General features: G+C 51.2%; 1 protein-coding gene across 3 annotated transcripts in view; it reads right to left on the bottom strand.

Moving 5' to 3' along the window:
- The window catches only part of TCERG1L (transcription elongation regulator 1 like), a 217,173-nt gene that overhangs the window by 24,228 nt on the left and 173,716 nt on the right, over positions 1 to 19,229 (bottom strand). For all 3 annotated transcript variants that reach the window (XM_063616505.1, XM_055245330.2, XM_055245333.2), the window contains 2 exons: positions 16,848 to 16,917; positions 1,097 to 1,232 (listed from right to left, as the gene is read on the bottom strand). In XM_063616505.1, the coding sequence (XP_063472575.1) occupies positions 1,097 to 1,232; positions 16,848 to 16,917 (206 nt within the window). The remainder of the gene's footprint in view (positions 1 to 1,096; positions 1,233 to 16,847; positions 16,918 to 19,229) is intronic.

The raw sequence follows: 19,229 nt of genomic DNA, 5'->3' as shown, positions 1-19,229 counted from the left end.
TCAAGAGGCTTTAGAGGAGAGGTGTCCCTGGGGGTGGGTGGGTCGAGCTCCTTCCTCCATAAAATTCCTAAGGGGTAGGACCTGCTCAATGTTCCCTGTTCCCCCAGGGCTTAACCCAGACCCAGGACAGCACCCCAGCCTTAACCCTGTGAGGGTTCTGCTCAGACCTCTCTGTTTTGCAGGGAGCTGGGACCCCATGGCAGCTCCACCCCTGCCCCCTCTCCAGGACCCTGGGAGTTACCAGCTGTGGGAGGGCCAGGGAGCAGCCTGGGGGTGGGTGCTGGCTGCAGAGGAAACCTGCTGTGAAGTCTGAAAGGCCATTTGCGTGTTCATTATAAATATCCTCACACGTGGGGCCCACCACTGCCGTCTGCAGTCAGCCTTATTTTGTGAGGAAATCCAACCGGGCTGAAACACTGCCTCTGGCTCATTTTATATCCAAAGCCAAAGCAGGAAATGATAGTCATTGAAAGGAGATCTGAATACAAATCCCCCCGACCCCCAATTCAAAGTGAGATCTGGAAATCAGCTACACTGAAGATATCCTAATTTTATTTAAAAAACAGTCACGTTCATCTGGAGGGGAGGGAGCACCACTAGGTAGGATGGATAACCCCATGGGGAAGCTGCACAGTGAGCTCGGGCACCCGACCTGGCCCAGCTCCCGCAGGAACCCCATCTGCGCAGTGGGTGCTGCCTCAGGCCTCCCAGGACCTGGCCTCCCTGTGGACCCTACCTGCCGGCCTCTCAGGCCTCACGCCCACAGGAGAAACCACAGAGGCACCTTTCTCCTTTCAGAGGCGAAGCACGACCTCCTCTCCACTTTGGCTGCCCCTTGGCCTCCACTCACTCAGCACCTGCCCCTCACTCAGCACCTGCCCCTCACTCAGCACCTGCCCCTCACTCAGCACCTGCCCCTCACTCAGCACAACCAGGAACTTAGTAAGGGCGAGGCGTCCCTCAGGCCCCGGGATGGTCACTCAGCCTGAACAGGAACTCAGTGAGGAGGAGGCGACCCTCAGGCAGAGATGGCCACTCAGCTGCTGTTCCCCGGGGTCTGCCGCGGAAGTGCGGCCCCTCAGCGGCTGCGCCTTACCCCTCTTTCCAGCAGCATGTCTCGGAAGTGGGTCACACGCTCCTCCAGGGGCAGGAGGATCTGCGGGGGCGGCGTCCTTGTGCCTTTGTCCTCTCTCTTTGCCTCCTCTGGCTTGGGACTCCTGCAGCCTTCGGTCCTTCAGGGACACAAGACGCAGAGAGTTAGACACACTCATGGGGACCCAGCTGGTTTTTATTGCAACCTTTACAAACCCTCCTTAAGGTAACTCTTTCAGAAGCACAGTCTCCTTGACAACTCTTTATAAAGCCTGACGCGGTCTCCTGAACAAAGGTGACACGTTTGCTCTTGGCAGGCATGGGGCTTGGCTGTGTTCAGGGTGGGAGGCTGGAATTGAAGCCCCAGCCCCAGGCCTGGCTTCGAGAAGCTGCAGCTCAGGTGCAGGTGGAACCATACACCGGCTGCCAACCGGCATGTCTCCTGGGCAGGCCCTCACTCCAGGTCCCTGTGCCGCCCACAGCCCATGGCAGGGAAACCGGGCCTCAGGTGCTGCTGCAGAGATGGGGTCATGGAGGGGTAAGGAGCAGGCTTTTCATCCGAACAATCATTTCACTCACTCATGGCCCCTTCATTCTGGACAAATGCCTAGAAGACAGTTATGCGCAGAACCATCTATGTCCTGAGATCTAACCCCAAAGGGAAAATTCAGTGACAAAGAAGGAGGCTGGGACCCTCCCCAGGCACAGAGGACAGTGGAGAATGGGATCGCCCAGGGGCCCTGGAGAAGTTCCCTCCCGCAGCAGAGGGGTGGCCCCCGCCAAGGCCCCGGACACTGTGGGCAGCAGCAGGAGCTGCACAAGGTGGAACCCAGGGTGGGCAGGGAGGGAGAGATGCCACGAGCTGACCGTGCTGGGCTGGGCAGCTGACCAGCACTCCCTTCCGAACCACAAGGGCAGGGAGGCGGGACCCTACTCCTACAGAAGAAATGCTAGAGGCTCGCCTTTTTCAAGTACCAACTCTCCCCCTTGCATTATTTTAACTGCACATGGATAGATCTCTTTATGGTTCTACACTGGATTCTAAGAAGCATCTAGAAATACCCTTTGGAAAAAAAGAAATGTTTGCTGCTGGAAGAACGTGTCTGGCCAAATGCAGACGCCGTTCTTCTTGTGTCTGGCTTCCCCTCCTCCCCACCCTGGCCCTGCCTGGCAGCAGGTGCGTCGGCTGCCACCCGCCTCTCAGGATGCAGCCTGTTCTCCAGGACGGGCAGACTCAACCCACGCTGGCTTGGTACACCCTCTCTGACCATGCTGAACCCTGGTGGGTCTGCTCCCTGGCCTGGCCCTGCTCCCACACCTACCCATGGCATCAGACCACCCATTTGAGAGCTCCCTCATGTTCAGCTGCACTTAGGTCAAGCTCAGCCAGCAATCATGAAGAGCAGTCCTCTCACAAGCAGTGGCTTAGGGCCTCCTACATTCTGGGGGCTCCCTTAGTGCTTGGAAATGTAGGAATGGCGGGAATGTGCATCTAAAGGCATGGGCCTCACCTGCTCCTTTCAAAACCAGCTCACCCTGGGATCTGGATTGTGAGTTTCTCGAACCGTAGTCTGGGCTTTCTGATTTAGTCTAGAGGTAAGAGTCTCTCCTGGGCCACAGTCTCCCCAAGCTCCACTGAACTTTTCAGTAGGCCTAGGATTTTGAACTTCCATGCTCACCTTTGCATTACCCAATGTGAGCAAGGGTCCTGCTAAACTGATGAGCCATAGTCTTCCCTACCCTTCCCTTCATCTGCTCACCTGGACACCTTATCAGATTTCTCATCCTCTGCCATGCCCCAGATCTGACTCAGCAAGAATCTGCTGAGGTTGGTTCAGCCAAAACCCCCTGATCCCTGAGGTCTACTCTTAATTTTCCATCCACTGACCCCCAACCCTGACCGTGGCTATCAGTTCCTGCTTTTCCATGCCAAATTTGGAATTGAGCCTGGTCTCTTTTCCTCCTTTGCGACAGTCTTGAATATAATGTTTTTACGGCTTTAACTACTGTCTAGTTCTGGTTTTGACAATAGCACCATGTTTTGACAATAGCACTGGGGATGATTTTGCCCCAGGGTACATTTGGCAAGGTCTGGAGACATCTGTGGCTGCCACAACTGGGGAGATGTTACCAGCACCTGGAGTGGAGACCTGGGATGCTGTGAAATGTCCTGCAATGCACAGGACAGCACCCACCATGCAGGCTCATGTGGCCCAAGTGGGTCTCCCCCAGGAGGTTTGGATGCTAGGTAGAGATGACACTACTTCCTCATTTGGAGAGGAGGTAAGGGGGCAAATAGGAAAAGGTACATGTGGTCATCTAGTGGCCAGAGCCGGCCGTCCATGCCTCCCAACACGTGCCAAGCGAGAAGTGTTTCCTCATTGGCAGGTCTGTCCAAGGTCCTGGGAAATGCATTAGTCCCATGCTTAGGATGTGCTGAGAATATACGATGCCTTATGTCTAACAAGAGGTTTTCATTCACAGGGGCTGTAATATGGATTAATCCCAACGAATACAAAATGTGCAAAGAAACGAAAAGATTGCTCAGCCCATTAGAGAATTGTATTTAGAGACCAACTATTCCAGGAGAATTTACATTCTCTGCTTCTTATGCGATTACATGGAATTTTGAGAAAAGAATATTACCAGCGGATTTCCAATTGTATCATATTCCAAAGGGTATAATTAGGATTTCCCTGAAATAAATTTTTGTTAGTTAAAAATAGAAATGTGAAACAAGGCCTGTATTGTTGCAACTTGAAATAAGAAGAACAGTCGCGTTCTGACTGCGCGGTGATGATGTGTTGGAGCTTATTCAGCACAATCCTCTCTGTTCAGGACTGCTGCATATGCCTTCCAAATGGCTATCAGTTCAGTTAGAATCAGTCAAAAGCAAATGCAAACTAGCTAAATGTATTTTTGATATTCTTATGGCTGAATGATTTCTGTACCTTTAACAAAAAGTAAATTCTAATACTTTTAGTAAAGATAGCTCAAGCCATGGTTTTCCTGCTGGTAGAGGCAGCGTCCCCGAGGACACACTAATTGGTGTGCAAAAGAACTGCAGGTTGCGAGCCAGGGAGGTAGCCTTACTGCATCACAGAAGCCTCGTTAAGGTAACCCATGGATTTGGGAAGTTTTCCAGGTCCAAAGTGTAGGTTGAAAGGGGCCTGGTCTTGGCCAACCTTTAACCAGGGTAGGTGCTCCTGAAATCTAGGCACCATAGCCCTTCGCGGGGGTCCCTCACGCCCAGAGTCAGCCCCTCCCTTCCTTCTTCCCCTCTGTGTGGTGACCACCCTACCCCTAAGCAGGGGGGCTCTCTTCTCCTGGTTCTGTCCCTTCCCCCAGCCTCTGAGCTTGCCAATTGATCTGTTAATGATTCGTGTGTGTGTGTGAGCCTGTGTGTGTGCACATGTGTGCATCTGCCCTGTGCTGGTAAGTCTGTAAAGCTGAGGTTTTCTGATTTTGCCCATGTGCAGAGGGCAGCACGTTATCCAGTAAAATACACAAATCCAAGACCCAGTGGAGCTGGGTTCTGGGCACTGCAACCCCAGTCATGATTTTCCCTTTGTGAACAAGACACTTTAATGATCCATCTGAGGCTGGGGGAACTCAGGCTGCTGGGCTGTGCACACCTGCTGTGGGCACAGAGCTCACCTCTAAACCCTCAGAGGCACTTCTCTCCACCCAGATCCTTTCTGCAGAACCATCCTGAGGTCAGAACCATTGCCCTGGCAGATAAATGACAAACACCAAGCAGTTGTTGGCTCCAGGCTAGAGGAATGGGATTTGTGATATTCAGCTTCCCCAGCCAGACTGAGGCACCCACCCATTCCCTCACAGGCTGACACCCAGGTGCCTCATCACAGCATTACCCAGACGGATGGAGGCTCAGACAGCTCAGCTGGATGGATCAAGATCTAAACCTCTACGTGGGCAAATGCACTGATGCCTTCAGCCCCAGCATGCTCCCATGAGGTGGTCCCAGCACTCACTTAGAGCTGTCGTGTGGATTCAGTGAGATGGTCCACATCGACCTCTCAGAGCAACCCCTCCTGCTCCTTCCCTCCTTCCCTCCCTTTCCAGCTTGCAGGTATGGTGTGTCCACCCGTACTAGGCACAGCGGGGCTGTAGCTGGAACAAGGAGCCCCTCACTGCCCAAGGATACTAGGGGGACATGAATTAAACAGTTACACACACACAAAGCCTCAGCTGCCACAGGTGTGTCAGGGCTGAAATCCACAGTGCGGGGACTGTCAGTGCCAGAGGGGTCCCAGTGGTGGGCTTCTGGTTGGTGTTCCCACTAACACAATCATTTGAGAGACTCTGCAGAAACAGCAGACATTCTAGTGGACCACAGCTCCAAGACAGAACATGAAGCAGGGAAGAGACACAGATGCTGACACAGGTTGAGATGGTGTCACTCTGCCAGGTGCTGCCATGCGATGTGGGGAAAGTGTTGACATGTGAGTGAGGACCTGGTTCTGGAGAGGCCTGTCTGCAGATGTGATGAGGTCAAGGTGTTTCTGAGCCTCACAGGTGAGGATGACTTGCTGTACAACCTTGGCCAAAATATGGAAACTCTCTGGACCTCACTCATGGTGAGATACATGCTTCCGGCCAGATGATCTGAAAATGCCTCGCAATACTGCAATTCTATGATGCAAATGTGATCCTGTTAATTTCATCCTGATGAAATATTTAAACATCTTGACTTTGCCATCAACTTATTAGCTGTGCCTCCCAACTTTGCAGTTCCTATAAATTTGATGAACAGGCCTCCTGCGTCTTCATCCAGCTTGTTCATAAAAATGTTCCACAGGAAGCACCAGACAGATGCCTCTAGCAGGTCTCCCAGCTGCAGCCCTGCAGATGGATGGCTCCACACACCCATGCTCATAATGGGCTGTGAGGCCTGGGCGTGGGCACAGAGACAGAGATGCCCCCTCGGCCCTGGCCTGCCTCCCGTATAGTCTTGTCTCAGTCTGCAGGTGCCAGGTTGCCCAGCTGCAGCCCTGCAGACAGACAGTGCCACACACCCATGCTGGTGATGAGCTGTGAGGCCCAGGTGTGGGCACAGTGAGAGAGATGCCCCCTCGGCCCTGGCCTGCCTCTGGTATAGTCTTGTCTCAGCCTGCAGGTGCCACACCACCATCAGTGGTCCCTGCTGACAGCCACTCTGTGGAGGTTTCCAGAGGCTGTGCCAGCCCTCACTCCAGTCTTGTTTTACTCTTGCAGCCTCACTTCTAACGAGTGACTGCACCACGCCACACACTGCCAGCCACCCCAAGGGCCCTTTGGCAAAATGGTTTGCTGGGAAGAGTGGATTCGGAAACTAAAATGTTAGACCTGTGATATAATAAATAATTAATCTGGTCTTTACTCCCAGTTCTTGGCAGAGAGCTCCAAAAGGTTCTTGGAATGTCCTAAGCACTAGAAATGACCTTTGGTATTCCTAAGGAAACCTCTCTACCATACCACACCTTAGCTGCACTAATGAGGCCACTCACTGGTTTCTTAGCTTCAAGGAAGGGGCTGGTGTGCCAGGAAATACCAGCCCTGAAGATTAGAGGGTTGCAATGTCCAGGCCCACCCACCACCTGACATCCAGGGTGAGGAGAGGGGTTGGAGATTGAATTCAATCTTCCCGCCAATGATCAATAAATTAATCAACCATTTCTCTGTAATAAAACCCCAATAAAATCCTTGAACAATGAGGTTCAGGAGTGCGCTGGCTGGTGAACACATTAGCACACTGGCAGCAAGACAAATACAGGGGGACAGAGGCTCCTGCCCTTGGGACCTTTCCCAGTCTCACCCCATAAGTCTCTTCCATTTGGCTGTTCCTGAGTTGTCACCTCGATCATAAAACTGTAATCATAAGCATATCACTTTATGTGAGTTCTATGAGTCATTCTAGCAAATTATCAAACTTGAATGAGGGTGGTGAGAGCTCCATAATTTGTAGCCAAGTCAGACAGATATGAGGGTAGCCTGGGGACCCACTTGCAGCTGGTGTCTGAGGTAGGGGTGGTCTTCTTGGGGCTGAGCCCTTCCCCTGTGGGGTCTGCAGTATCTCTGGATGGTTGGTGTCAGAATTAGACTTAATTGTAGGACACCAGTTGGTGTCAGAGAATTGCTCTCAGAACTTGGGTGCAATCAAATTTGCTTCAATTAGCACCCGGGGAGCCAGTGTGGGAGCAGGTTCCTGCCTGGAGCTGCCTCTGGAGTCAGGGCTATTCCTGTCAGGACCCCACGGAGCCAGGACCCTGCCCCTGTCTTCTCAAACGCATTTTAGAAACATTTTCCTGGACATCCAAGACTGCCCCGTGATGATTTCCTTGGTGGATTTTTGAAAATCATGTGTTGTTCCAGGTAGGGCATAAGTGAGTGGAGGCCACCTGGAGGAAAAGATACCTGACCAGGTAAAGCCATGACATCAGGCTGTCCCCGCAGCAGAGGCTCCTGGAGAGTGAGGGGACACTCTTCTGTCAATCACTGTGGCGTAGACCAAAGTGCTCCTTTCCTTGCCTCGCTGATGCTACAAGATGATGCACATCTGCACACACTGCCTGGCCCTTTGGGTCAGGGTTTGACCATCCCATAGATCTCTGGCTTCTGACAGGTCTCCAAGGCTGTAATTCCGGGGCCCGCCGCCAGGCCCCTGAGCTGCAGGAGGCCCACCTAAGACCCAGTAGCATCCGATGCAGCCAGGCTCCAGATTCTGCTTTCTAAAGGAACAAGGGTCCAGGGTCTCTAGACTTCCTCTCATAGCATGCAGGAGTCCTCATCCCCCAGGCTGGCCCCACCCCAGCCTTCGTCTTGGCACTGCAGACCTTGCCCTTCTGAGCGATGCTTCTGGAATTTGTCCAGCATGGAATTATCGCCACATTTCTGTGAGTCTTCTGAATGACTGACCACTGAGTTCTACTCTCATTGAACAAAAGTGTCAGAAAAATTTATACAACAAGGTGACTTTTTGCAGGTGTGCTATGGTTTTGATATTTTCAGCTCTACGCCATGCAGGAGCAAGGCCGGACCCCGGCTGGCTTGGCTCATCATCGCTGCCTGTCTGTGGATGTGCACTGCACTGGCCTCTACAAGCTCCACCTTCTTTATTCCCCAAATGACAACAGCAACAACAACAACAACAACAACAACAGGATCTGCATCGCAGGGGTGACCTGAGGAGGGAATGCTGGGCACTAATGAAATGCGTGGTCTCTGAGCTTGGAACCTGGGCTTTCCCGCTGTGTGCTCTGTGTTCTCAAGCACGTCTCTTCATTTCACCAACCCTCCACTTCCTCCTCTATAAAGTGGAAATAATAATAGTAGCAACCACTTGGGATTTGCTTGTAAGAATCAAATGAAATATGAAGAATCCCTTATATCCACGGATGGCTCACTGTGTCAAATCTTCTCATTTCAACACCAGCACAACCCCACTGTCCAGGTAGAAAAACTGACTTAATGCATTTAAGGTATTTAACGCAATGGCTGGTCTAGAAATAGTTTTGATGACAATGATGGTGATGATGATGACACAGTGATGATGGTGAGGAAGATGGTGGTGGTGGTGATGATGATGATGATGATGATATAGTGACAATAGCCACGAAGATGATGGTGAGGAAGATGGTGGTGGTGATGATAATGATGATATAGTGACGATGGCCAAGAAGATGATGGTGATGAAGGTGAAGATGATGGTGATGAAGATGAAGATGATGGTGATGAAGATGAAGATGATGGTGATGAAGATGAAGGTGATGAAGATGATGGTGATGGTGATGAAGATTATGGTGAAGACGATGGTGATGAAGATGAAGATGATGGTGATGAAGGTGAAGATGATGGTGATGAAGATGATGGTGATGAAGATGAAGATGATGGTGATGAAGAAGAAGATGATGGTGATGAAGATGAAGGTGATGAAGATGATGGTGATGGTGATGAAGATTATGGTGAAGACGATGGTGATGAAGATGATGATGATGGTGATGATGATGATGGTGGTGGTGGTGGTGATGATTCTTCACCTTCATCATCTCTGGCAGCTTCTGATCATCCACATCAGTTCTCTCCAGGCTGGGTTCCCGTCCTCTGTTCATCTAGAGGACATCTCATTATTATTATTTTTTATTTTATGGATGGGAAGAACCTGTTCTTTCTTCCAGCAAAGAGGGCTGGGAATTTATCATCAAAATACTGCCAGACTGTAAATCTGGTGTTAGACGCAATGTGAAATTCTGCAGGAATCAAAGTTTCTGTGAATCTTTTGCCTTATGGGGCCTCAGACATTCTAACGTGTGGTTGTAACAAATGGTCTTCAGATGAGACAAACTTTGAAAGATCTGTACTCTCTAGTTTTTTAGCCTCGACACTGTGCAGTGCTGAAACGTGCCTCTGGCAGCTGTAAGGAAGATTGGCACATCAATCAGGGTGGGCTGCAGGCCCCTGGGTGAGATGGGAGCACAGGGGCGTCGGTTCCGCCAGCTCTGCTCTGCTCACGTGGATGGTCAGGATTCACAGCCAATGACGGCGTCGAGATGGATGCCTCCCCGGGATGGATCACGGCCACCAGCAAAACCCTGGCTGTGGGGCTTGGCGCTGGCCCTGAGGAGGAACCCTGCAGGCAGCTGGGTGAACTCAGCAGGAGCAGCTGTTCCTCTGCTGATAACACTGCCCAGTGCACAGAGATGCAGAGATGACACTGCCCAGTGCACAGAGATGCAGAGATGACACTGCCCAGTGCACAGAGGTGGGGCTCTAGGATAGGCAGAGATGCAAAATCCTCCTGGCGGAGTGATCGTGAGTTCCCAGCTGGGGTCTGGGCTGCCTGGAATCTCCAGGGACCTGTGCCTCAGCCACAGACTCACTGTTGGCCTGGCCAGCTTGGTCAGCTCCTGACTGCCTAGCACCCCTGCTTATGCCCTGCTCGCTTCACCCCTTCCGGGAATCACAAACCAATTCCTGGCTCTGCCTAAGGCCAGACAGGCCCCACCGTGGCTGGACAGCTCGCTCCCAGTCTTCAGTGTGACCACACTCATCTGTCCCGTGTGCACTTGCTGTCCTTGTGGCTATGGCATATGGGCCATGCTGGGGAGAGGGGGCAGAATGAGGAGTGATCAAGCCATGGGAGCTATGGCCTCCTGGACCCTCCACCGCGCTTAGACGCAGGCTCACCAAGGCCTGGGAAGGGCTGAAGTCTCTGCCAGCTGAGGTTTATGAGCCACTCAGGTGAAACACCTGCTGAAAAGGGTTTGCTGGTGGCCTCGTTCTGGCTGGGGGCAGAATCCCCGTGAGCAGCAAGCTCCAGCTCTCGGCTGCGGGAGGCGGGGCAGCTCTGTGCTGCAAGGCGGCAGCTCTGGCCTGAGCTCCTGCTTTGCGACAGACTCTGCTGGGGACCGTGTTCATCTGGCTTCAGTGCTGGCTGCCAGGCTTCCCCAGCAATTAATTAGTAGGCCCTTGAGCACCTCCCCAGGACGTGTTTCTGCACCTGTAACTTGTGCAGTCTCCTCATGTGGGAACTCACGCTGGTGGGTCCAGAGAGGCAGCACCTAACTCCACCCAGGGCAGCGCAGACACCAGGCCACGTCCTGTCCTTTGGCAGGTAGTTTTCTGGTAACATTTGCAAAATTACCAGAGCTCTCAACCTGAGATCTTTGTCTCAGAGCTCTCAAAACTCTGGACGGGGCCAGACAATAGCTGAGGGAGACAGTCAGGGCACCTTGACTTGAGAATTTGGGGCATAGCTGACGGAGGCTGATTAATCACTGAAAAAGCAAACCCAAAACAAAAATCTATTTTCTTGTCTCTACTTGCTGCCTCCAGGTGTTGATTTTAGGTAATATTGAAGGAGACACATCAGCCCAGTCACAGGCACCTCAGGACACAGGATTCTAAGGAATTCCAAGATTTAAAACAAAAACAAATGGCAGGAAACTAAATACCACAAAGGCAGAGGGGAAGTGTTTTTATCTCCCCAGAGCCTAAGCACACCGAATTGTTAGAGTAACAGAACAAAAGGCCCACAGACAACATCTTCACACACTGATGGGTGAAGAACCTCCCCCTACAGGAACACCAGTGAGTGTGGGCAACTCCAGGCCAGGCCCTGGCAGAGACAGAGACTGAGGCACGTCCCAGGCCCCGAGCACCAGCCAGCCCGCGACCCTGTCATGAGCAGCATTCCCAGGCTAGGAGGCAGCCCCCCGGTCTCTGCGGCTAAGAGACTGATGGGAAGCAGAGGCAGACATGAGCAGAAGCCTTCCGGGGTCCAAACCTCGGAGGAGCCCAGGTGGCCCAGGAAGTTCGAAAGGGCAGGGCCTGGGAGTATCTCATGCCAGATAAAACTGGGCCCTAAACACAGACTGGTGAGCTCAGTACAGCAGCTGCCTCAACACACAGAGATGCCAGGGAATGGAGGGGCAGGTCCAGATAGAGTGCAACGCAGAGTGAAGGGACAGGTCCCTAAAACACGCCCCCGTCACAATCACAGACTCTAGGAGGGAGTCCCAGAACCACAGACCTGGAGACAGGTCCCCCAAAGACACAGCCCGTGTCACAATAGCAGACTCTAGGATGGAGTCCCAGAGCCACAGACCTGGGACGCTGCCTGGGGCCACTGCTTTTATCACGGTCTCATCTAAACAGGGATGACAGAGAACCACCACGGTCCCACCCCACATACCACTACCAAGACCACTACCAAGAGGGACTGATGCTCAGAGAAACGTCCCCAGGTGGCAGAGGAACCACAGGGAGGCACACCCAGATATTGAATGACAATTCAGCTGACTATTCCAAAAGGAGCTAAATAGTAAAAGAAAAGATAGGTGTTATAAAATATCAGCATATGTCTTATTTTAAAATGAGTAAAAAAGAATATTGGCCAAAGTAAAGACTTGAAAAACAGTCTGAGAAAATCTGAGAAATAACTAGAAACGAAAGGGAAAAAGTGGAAATGAAGAATAAACTAGAGCCAACCCAAGAGTGAATAAATGTCAGAAATGATGTCCTAGAAGGACTAGAAGGTGGGAAGGGAAGAGGAAATCCAGAAAGAGTGTAATGACAAAGCATCGACAGCACGCAAAGGAGGCGACCCGGGAGGAAGCCGAGGGAGAACCAAACAGTTCACAGGTGACTCCAAGCCACGAAACAAAACAGACATGAAAGCAATTCAAGAAAATGCCCTTATGGAAGAAAGGCCTCCACCTGCATTTTTATAAGATACACCTCATATCTGGGAAAATGAACCGAGAATCACCAAGGATTAGCTCTATCATTGTCTTCTAAAGGATAAAGATAGTAACTAAAATCGACTAAAACATCAGCTGTGTTTACATCCAATTCACAGTAAGTTGGTCATCTTTCCAGGATACTGGGGGACTGATGCAGTATTTTGGAAATTGATAAAGGAAAGAATCAAGTGTTTATTGTGTGTTTTCAGTTTAAACGATACCTTGAGGGAGCCAATAGTTTACGAGGTTGGGTTCCTCTTTATAAAAGTAGGCAAACTAGTCAATGTGAATAAAATGGCAGAATTAAGAGATTAGCACTTAGCAGTCTCTAAGGAAGTCACAGATCAAGGTAAATCACGTGCTTGCATCACAAAAAGACAGACGAGCCGACATCACCTGCTTCCTGATGGAAGCAACTCAAAGCCACCATTAGTCCTACCAGAGCACTAATCAAACCTGACTCTGATAAAGCTCAGATATGACTGCAGATTCACCAAAAATACAGGGGACAGAAGAACAGGCCCCTAAACCATGCCCCAGGCATGATCTGTGTCCAAACCATGCTCCAGGAATGCGACGTTCTATGTCCAAATGATGGGAAATGCAACACTTGTAAAAAATCTCTTGCTTCTTCAAAAACAAATGAAGAAAATAAAAATGAAGTGTAGAAGGGAAAATACCAGCAGATTAAAAGAAGCTTAGGAGAGAGAAGCAGAGGGCAATACCCAAAACTGATTTAGTCCTGATATGAAAGCAAACCTCTAAGAGAAAAAAAAAAAAAAATCAAGGAAATTTAAACCATAGCAGGGAGCCCATTTGATGATGTTAAGGAATTATTTCTGTTTTTTAAGATGTGACTATGTTACCATGCTTATATTTTTAAATTCCTTATATTGTAGTATTATATTCTAGAATATTTACAAATAAGATTTATATGATGTTGGGGGTTTGTTTCAAACTAATCTAGAGGGGCATGGACTAAAGCAGAAAAACTCTGGCCTTGAGGCAATGCTGGGAAATGAATGCACGGAGGTGAACTGTGTTATTTCAGCTTTGATGTTGAACTTTTCCATAATAAAAAGTTAAAAGTAGGTAAAGTAACTATTACCCCTTAATTGGGTATATTCGTTTTCTCATATATTTGTAGAGCCTTTTCAACCCAGTGTCAGGCAGCTAAGCACACACTGGACCATCTTACGCCACCTGTGTCTCCTATCACAATAGAACTGTTTGGCTTTGATGGAAATCACTCCGTCTCCTGGGATCTTTTGAACTGACCTAACCTGTTGTATTAGTCCATTCTCACACTGCTGTAAAGAACTACCTGAGATTGGGTAATTCACCAAGAAAGAAGGTGTAATTGACTCACAGTTCCGCATGGTTCGGGAGGCCTCAGGAAACTTTCGGTCTTGGCGAAAGTTGAAGAGGAAGCAAGGCCTGTCTTCCATGGTGGCAGGAGAGAGAGTGGGGATGGGGGGGACTTCCACGAACTTTTAAACCACCAAATCTTGTGAGAACTCACGCACTATTATGAGACCGCCATGCAGGAAACTGCCCCCATGATCCAATCGCCTCCCACAAGTCCCCTCCCCTGACACATGCCGCTTTCAGGCTGCTGAAAAAGACATACCCGAGGCTGGGTGATTTATAAAGAAAAGAAATTGAATGGACTCACAGTTCCATGTGTCTGGGGAGGCCTCACAATCACGGTGGAAGGCGAAAGACGCATGTTGCACGGCGGCAGGCAAGGAGAGTGTGTGCATGGGAACTCTCCTTTATAAAACCATCAGATCTCATGAGACTTAGTCACTGTCATGAGAACAGCCAGGGAAAGAGCAGCCCTGGTGATTCAGTTACCTCTCACTGGGTCCCTCTCATGACACGTGGGAATTATGGGAGCTGTAATTCAAGATGAGACTTGGGTGGGGACACAGCCAAACCATACCACATAGGGATTATAATTCCAGATGAGGGTTGGGTGGACAGCCAGAGGCAAACCACATCACCTGTGTCCCCCTCACGTGACCATTTCCTCTTTGGCTTCTCCCACCCTGGCTGTCCCCTCAGGGCCCACACCCCCGTGTCCCTCTGCCTGTCATCCTGTGATCTGCTCTGACCCTCTCTTCCTCCTCGTTCAAGTTGAGCGTTTCTTACCACAGAAGTGGTGATCACCCTGAAGAGTTAACCTGTCATTTCTCATAACACAGAACAAATATGTTCTCTTATGGGAGAGGAAACTACCTGAGATTGTGATAAATTTATACCTCCAAGTGGTGATAGAGTGAGCCAAATATTTGATAACCAGCCTTGTGAAGAAAGTACTGAGTTTTGGGGAAAACTGACTCCCCCACTCACTCAGTGATCTCTGCATCCCTGCAGGGATGGGCATCAACCCCCCCGGCAAACCCTAATTACACCATAAATATGGGGTAACTGAATTATATGAAAAGAGTACTGAAAACACGCCCACCTTCTGGGGAGGAAGCAAATCAGTGGGGGCATTCCCGTGAGCACCCGTGCAAGCTACACTGTGCATTTCACAAGCCCTCGGCCACAGCCGCACAAAACAATCTGATGACTTAAGAAAATATATTTCCACTTCAAAACACTGCAGCAATTCCAGAAATCACAGGTGTGATTCGAGGCACGGTGTCCAGGTTTCCGATGCTCAGGCGCTCATTCTTGGGGGAAGGTGGGAGACAACTGCAGTGATACCACTCAGCAGAGACCACCACCCTGCACACCTGAAGTCAGAGGGACAGGAGGGAGGGGACTGTGCACGGGATGCTCCCCAGAGCCCACTTGAAAGAGAGAGTTATAAAGTCAGAAGACCAAAGATCAAAGCAGGTCTGAACTAAGAAAACACCCATTTATCAGAAGCTGGCAGCACCTCTAGGCCCTGAGCAGCAAGGGGCCGAGCGGTCATGAATCTATTTTCCAGTCCCAGGGAAGACGCATGGTCATCGTGAACGCATCCCTCTAAATAGTAAATAGCAAGCTATTTGAAATGACACTCACCACATAGATTAGAATATTTCAGTAATTTGAATGCTTGTCATTGTGACATATTTCTCCTCTGAGAGAATTTCAGGAAAAGTTTCATGTGGCCCTGAATCACTTTCACAATTGATTCAATTCCATCTGTGCATGAATGCCCAAAATGTGTATCGATTGTGCCAGGGTTCACAAGAAATGTGGGGAGTAGAGACTGGTGTCCAAAACAATCATCATCGCAGCTTATTTGTTTGTTTCTTAAACATCATAACCAGGCTGCTGATGAGTCACACATTGCAGGAGAATTTTAAGTGCTCTTTGATGAGGCAAAATGACACTATCCACACAAAAAGGGCAGGTCCAAATGGACAGATTTCAGCAGGCCCCCTGGAGGCATGTACTCTAACTATCCGGGTCAGATTCTGCGACACAGAAATACATAAAAGCAGCTAGGAGCTTGAGGAGTACATGGACTTATTGACAATAACCTTCCCGAAGAGGGATCAAAATGCCACGCTGATGCTGATGGTTCACCCGGCCTGGGGCGATTTGCTCTGAGCAGGGGGCGTGCAGCTTGGTGCTCCGGAAGAGCTTTGGGAAAACCTGCCCTATTGTGAAGCTTCCAAACAGAGGGCACGGCTTTGTAAACCGGCTCATGAATGAATGCCCAGGACGGGATGGGCGTGCTCAGTCCGCGGGCTGGCTGCAGAATGAACGCCAAAGCATTTTCCTCCCAGATCTCAGCGGGGGCCCCAGCCTCCCCGAGAGTCTCCCTCTCCCACGGAATCTTCAAGGCTGGAACCAACATGGAAATGAACAGCTGCCAAAACGGAGGCAGCTCCATGCAAAACATCCGTGCATGTCTCAAAGTTGGTTTTCAATGACGGAAGTCATTCAGATGATTAAAACTAAAATTAGCGTTTCGATGTTGTTGAAATGCCAACTGTTGGGAACTGAGGCCAGCCCCACGGGATGGGGAGTGCAGCCGGGTGATGAGGCGGACAGCCCAGCTGCTTCGGATTCCTCTGTGCTTTTCCTCCCACACAAGTTCAAAATTCATCAAATCATGGCCACATTCCATGTTTCCTGTGCCTCAGGAAGCTCATCTTGTGTTTTAAATTAAGCACACATATCCAAAGATCAGCAGAGACCAGCTTAGCTGAGGTCCACCTGTGACGGTGAAATCAGAGAGGCTGCACTGGGCCCTTTCCTGGAGCCCTCGGCCCCCGTTAGAGGTGCTCCTTGTCCATCCCCTGTGGCCTACACAGCATCCTTTGGGCCCCAAAAGTGACTTTCTAAGGAGGAGATTTGGGGTATCAAGAAGACAGCTCTGAGATACCTGCTGAGGCAGGTGCCCAGGACACTGCTAAGACAGAACCTGAGACCTCTTACCATCTGTCCAGCGTTTGAATTAGCTCTTTGCTCACAGTCAATGTGGTCAAAATGATGCCTTTTCTTTCTACATCACCTGAGTACCCAGTAGGGAAAGACCTGCTGGGGAAGAGCACGGCCACCTACCGGTTCCTCTTGGTTTTCACATCTTGGTCTTCCCTGCCGTCTTCAGAACTGGACCCATCGCTGTTGTCAGCTGAAAGAAAATCAGATGAACACGGTTCAAGTTGTCAGCGCTCAGGGCTTTGGCAAAACCACCAGGTGACACTCACTTTCAAGCAGACTTATCTAGAAATTAAGACAACAGGCTTCTCTTAAAGATTGATGTGAAATCCTACAACGAGTTTCCTCTTGGCACACATGCTTTTACATTTCAGCAGAAGAGAAATCTGACTGTGCTGTTCTGCAGAGAGGTCCTCTTTAGATACTGTCTGTTTAGCAGGTGCTCGGCCTTCCAGAGGGGCTGGAGGATGCAGAATTACAGGTGGGCTCTGCTCAGCCTCAAGACGACAGCCCGGGATGAGCAAATCTATGTCATGTTCTTGAGAGGGAACCATGAGACTGCACCTCTGCAGCCACTGCCCCAGGGAAGGGTGGCCCCCAGCAGCACCTCCAACAGGCCCACGCTCAGCTCCTCTCCATCCACTGCAACAGATAACGAGATTCCCCCTACCCCACATGCGGCCGTGCCTCACTATGGACACCCATCTACTTCCAAAAGCCAAACTGATTTTGAAGACATGGTCCCTTATTTCCATTCTGAGGTGGTCAGCCCTGAAAATGTTTGATGAGCTTTTGGAATGGAAAAGTAAAAAGGTGCTTTGGTGTTTCCTATGGTTCTCCAGGAGGGAAGAGGAAAGATGAGCGTGCAGATGGTCTGGAGTGTCACCGCCTCTGCCCTGACAGGTGGAGTGACTTCCACATGCGCCGAGCATCACAACGGCCTCCCACCTGCTTCTCATTCTTTGTCTACCTCTGGCTCATTCCGCCCCGCCCAGCTTGGGTGGCCAACTGAGCTGGGCTGGGTGAGGCTGAACTAGTCTGGGCTGGGCTGGGCTGGGCAGAGCGTCCCTCCATCTTCCCATCCAGCCTTGGGCCACCTTCCCAGTGACTGCTGAGCCTGCACCTCCTTCCTGGGAGGGTCTGTAATGAAAACAGTGCTCAGCTTAGGATGAGTGCAGAGTTGATGAGAAAAGACATCAGTTTCAACAACTGCAGGGGCCTCCGCACATTTTCTTTCTATAAAACCCGACAATTCTCCCTACACCTGTTTTTAGCATCCCAATAATGGCTCTGTTACCAGCTCACAGTTCAAATCTATTTACAGGCTTGTTTTCATTGTGCAGCATGGGGCCTTTGGTAAGAGGAGAGGGTCAGGCTTTGGAAGCCCCGGCTCGCCACAGTCATGCTGCATCATCCTTGTGGGGCCTCCGCCACCTGAGCCGCCCAGGCAGCTCATGGCCGCCCCTGCCCATACGAGCCAGGGGACAACAGAGGTTGCCTTAGCAGGACCGGGGTGCGGCGTGTCTGCCCTGCACCTTCCAGCAAGGCTGCAGTATCTGTCACGCACACCCTGGGTGGCTGCTGCACCCTTCTGAAAGGATGCAGGCCTAGGAGGAAGGAATTCCCGTGGGCAGTGCAGAGTGGGGGATGAGCAGAACTTGGCCCAGGGAAGGCGGAGGAGCCACAGCCCAGGTGGAGCTTCCTGGCTTTTCAGCAGCCCCTGGCCCTGACCCTGGCAGTGCTGACTCCGGAGCTGGATTGCTGTGCCCTGGGGGCCGCCCTGTGCCCTGGCCCTGACCCTGGCAGTGCTGACTCCGGAGCTGGATTGCTGTGCCCTGGGGGCCGCCCTGTGCCCTGGCCCTGACCCTGGCAGTGCTGACTCCAGAGCTGGATTGCTCTGCCCTGGGGGCCGCCCTGCACCCTGCAGGTGTCTCTCAGCCTCCTTGATCCCTGCCCCCTCCCCACCGTGCTAATGAAAATGCCTCCAGAAGTTCCCAAATGTCCACAGGGGTAAATTTGCCCTCCCCAGTTGAGAGCCACTGGTCTAGGGCCAAGACCATTGATGACAACCGAGGGGCCGCGGAAGGGAAGCAAGGACACTGGGGGGTGTCCACTTCCTCCTCTCTGGCTGCCTTCTGCACGTGCTCCACAGCCCAACACAGCCCTCTAGGCTGGGACCCCAAAGGACACACTTTATGCCCCCCTGCTTCCCAAGCTTCACTCGTGCCAAGCCCAGCACCTCCAGGCATTTCTGGTTTTTTTTTTGAGACAGAGTCTCACTCTGCCCAGCTTCAGGACGAGGGCCTGGGGTAAGCACTTCTAAGTCATGTTCTTGAGAGGAAACCACGAGACTGGGGCCACCTCTGTCCACCTCTGTGGCTGCTGCCCCAGGGTGGGGTGGCCCCAGCAGCGCCTCACCCAGGCCCACACTCAGAGGTTCTCCATGTTCAGCCTGTCACCCAGGCTGGAGTGCAGTGGTGCGATCTCGGCTCGCTGCAACCTCTG

The sequence above is a fragment of the Symphalangus syndactylus genome, chromosome 2 (genome assembly GCF_028878055.3).
Source record: "Symphalangus syndactylus isolate Jambi chromosome 2, NHGRI_mSymSyn1-v2.1_pri, whole genome shotgun sequence".
NCBI lineage: Eukaryota > Metazoa > Chordata > Mammalia > Primates > Hylobatidae > Symphalangus > Symphalangus syndactylus.
The sequence above is the reverse complement of the archived record's forward strand: the minus strand, read 5'-3'. Positions and strand labels throughout refer to the sequence as shown.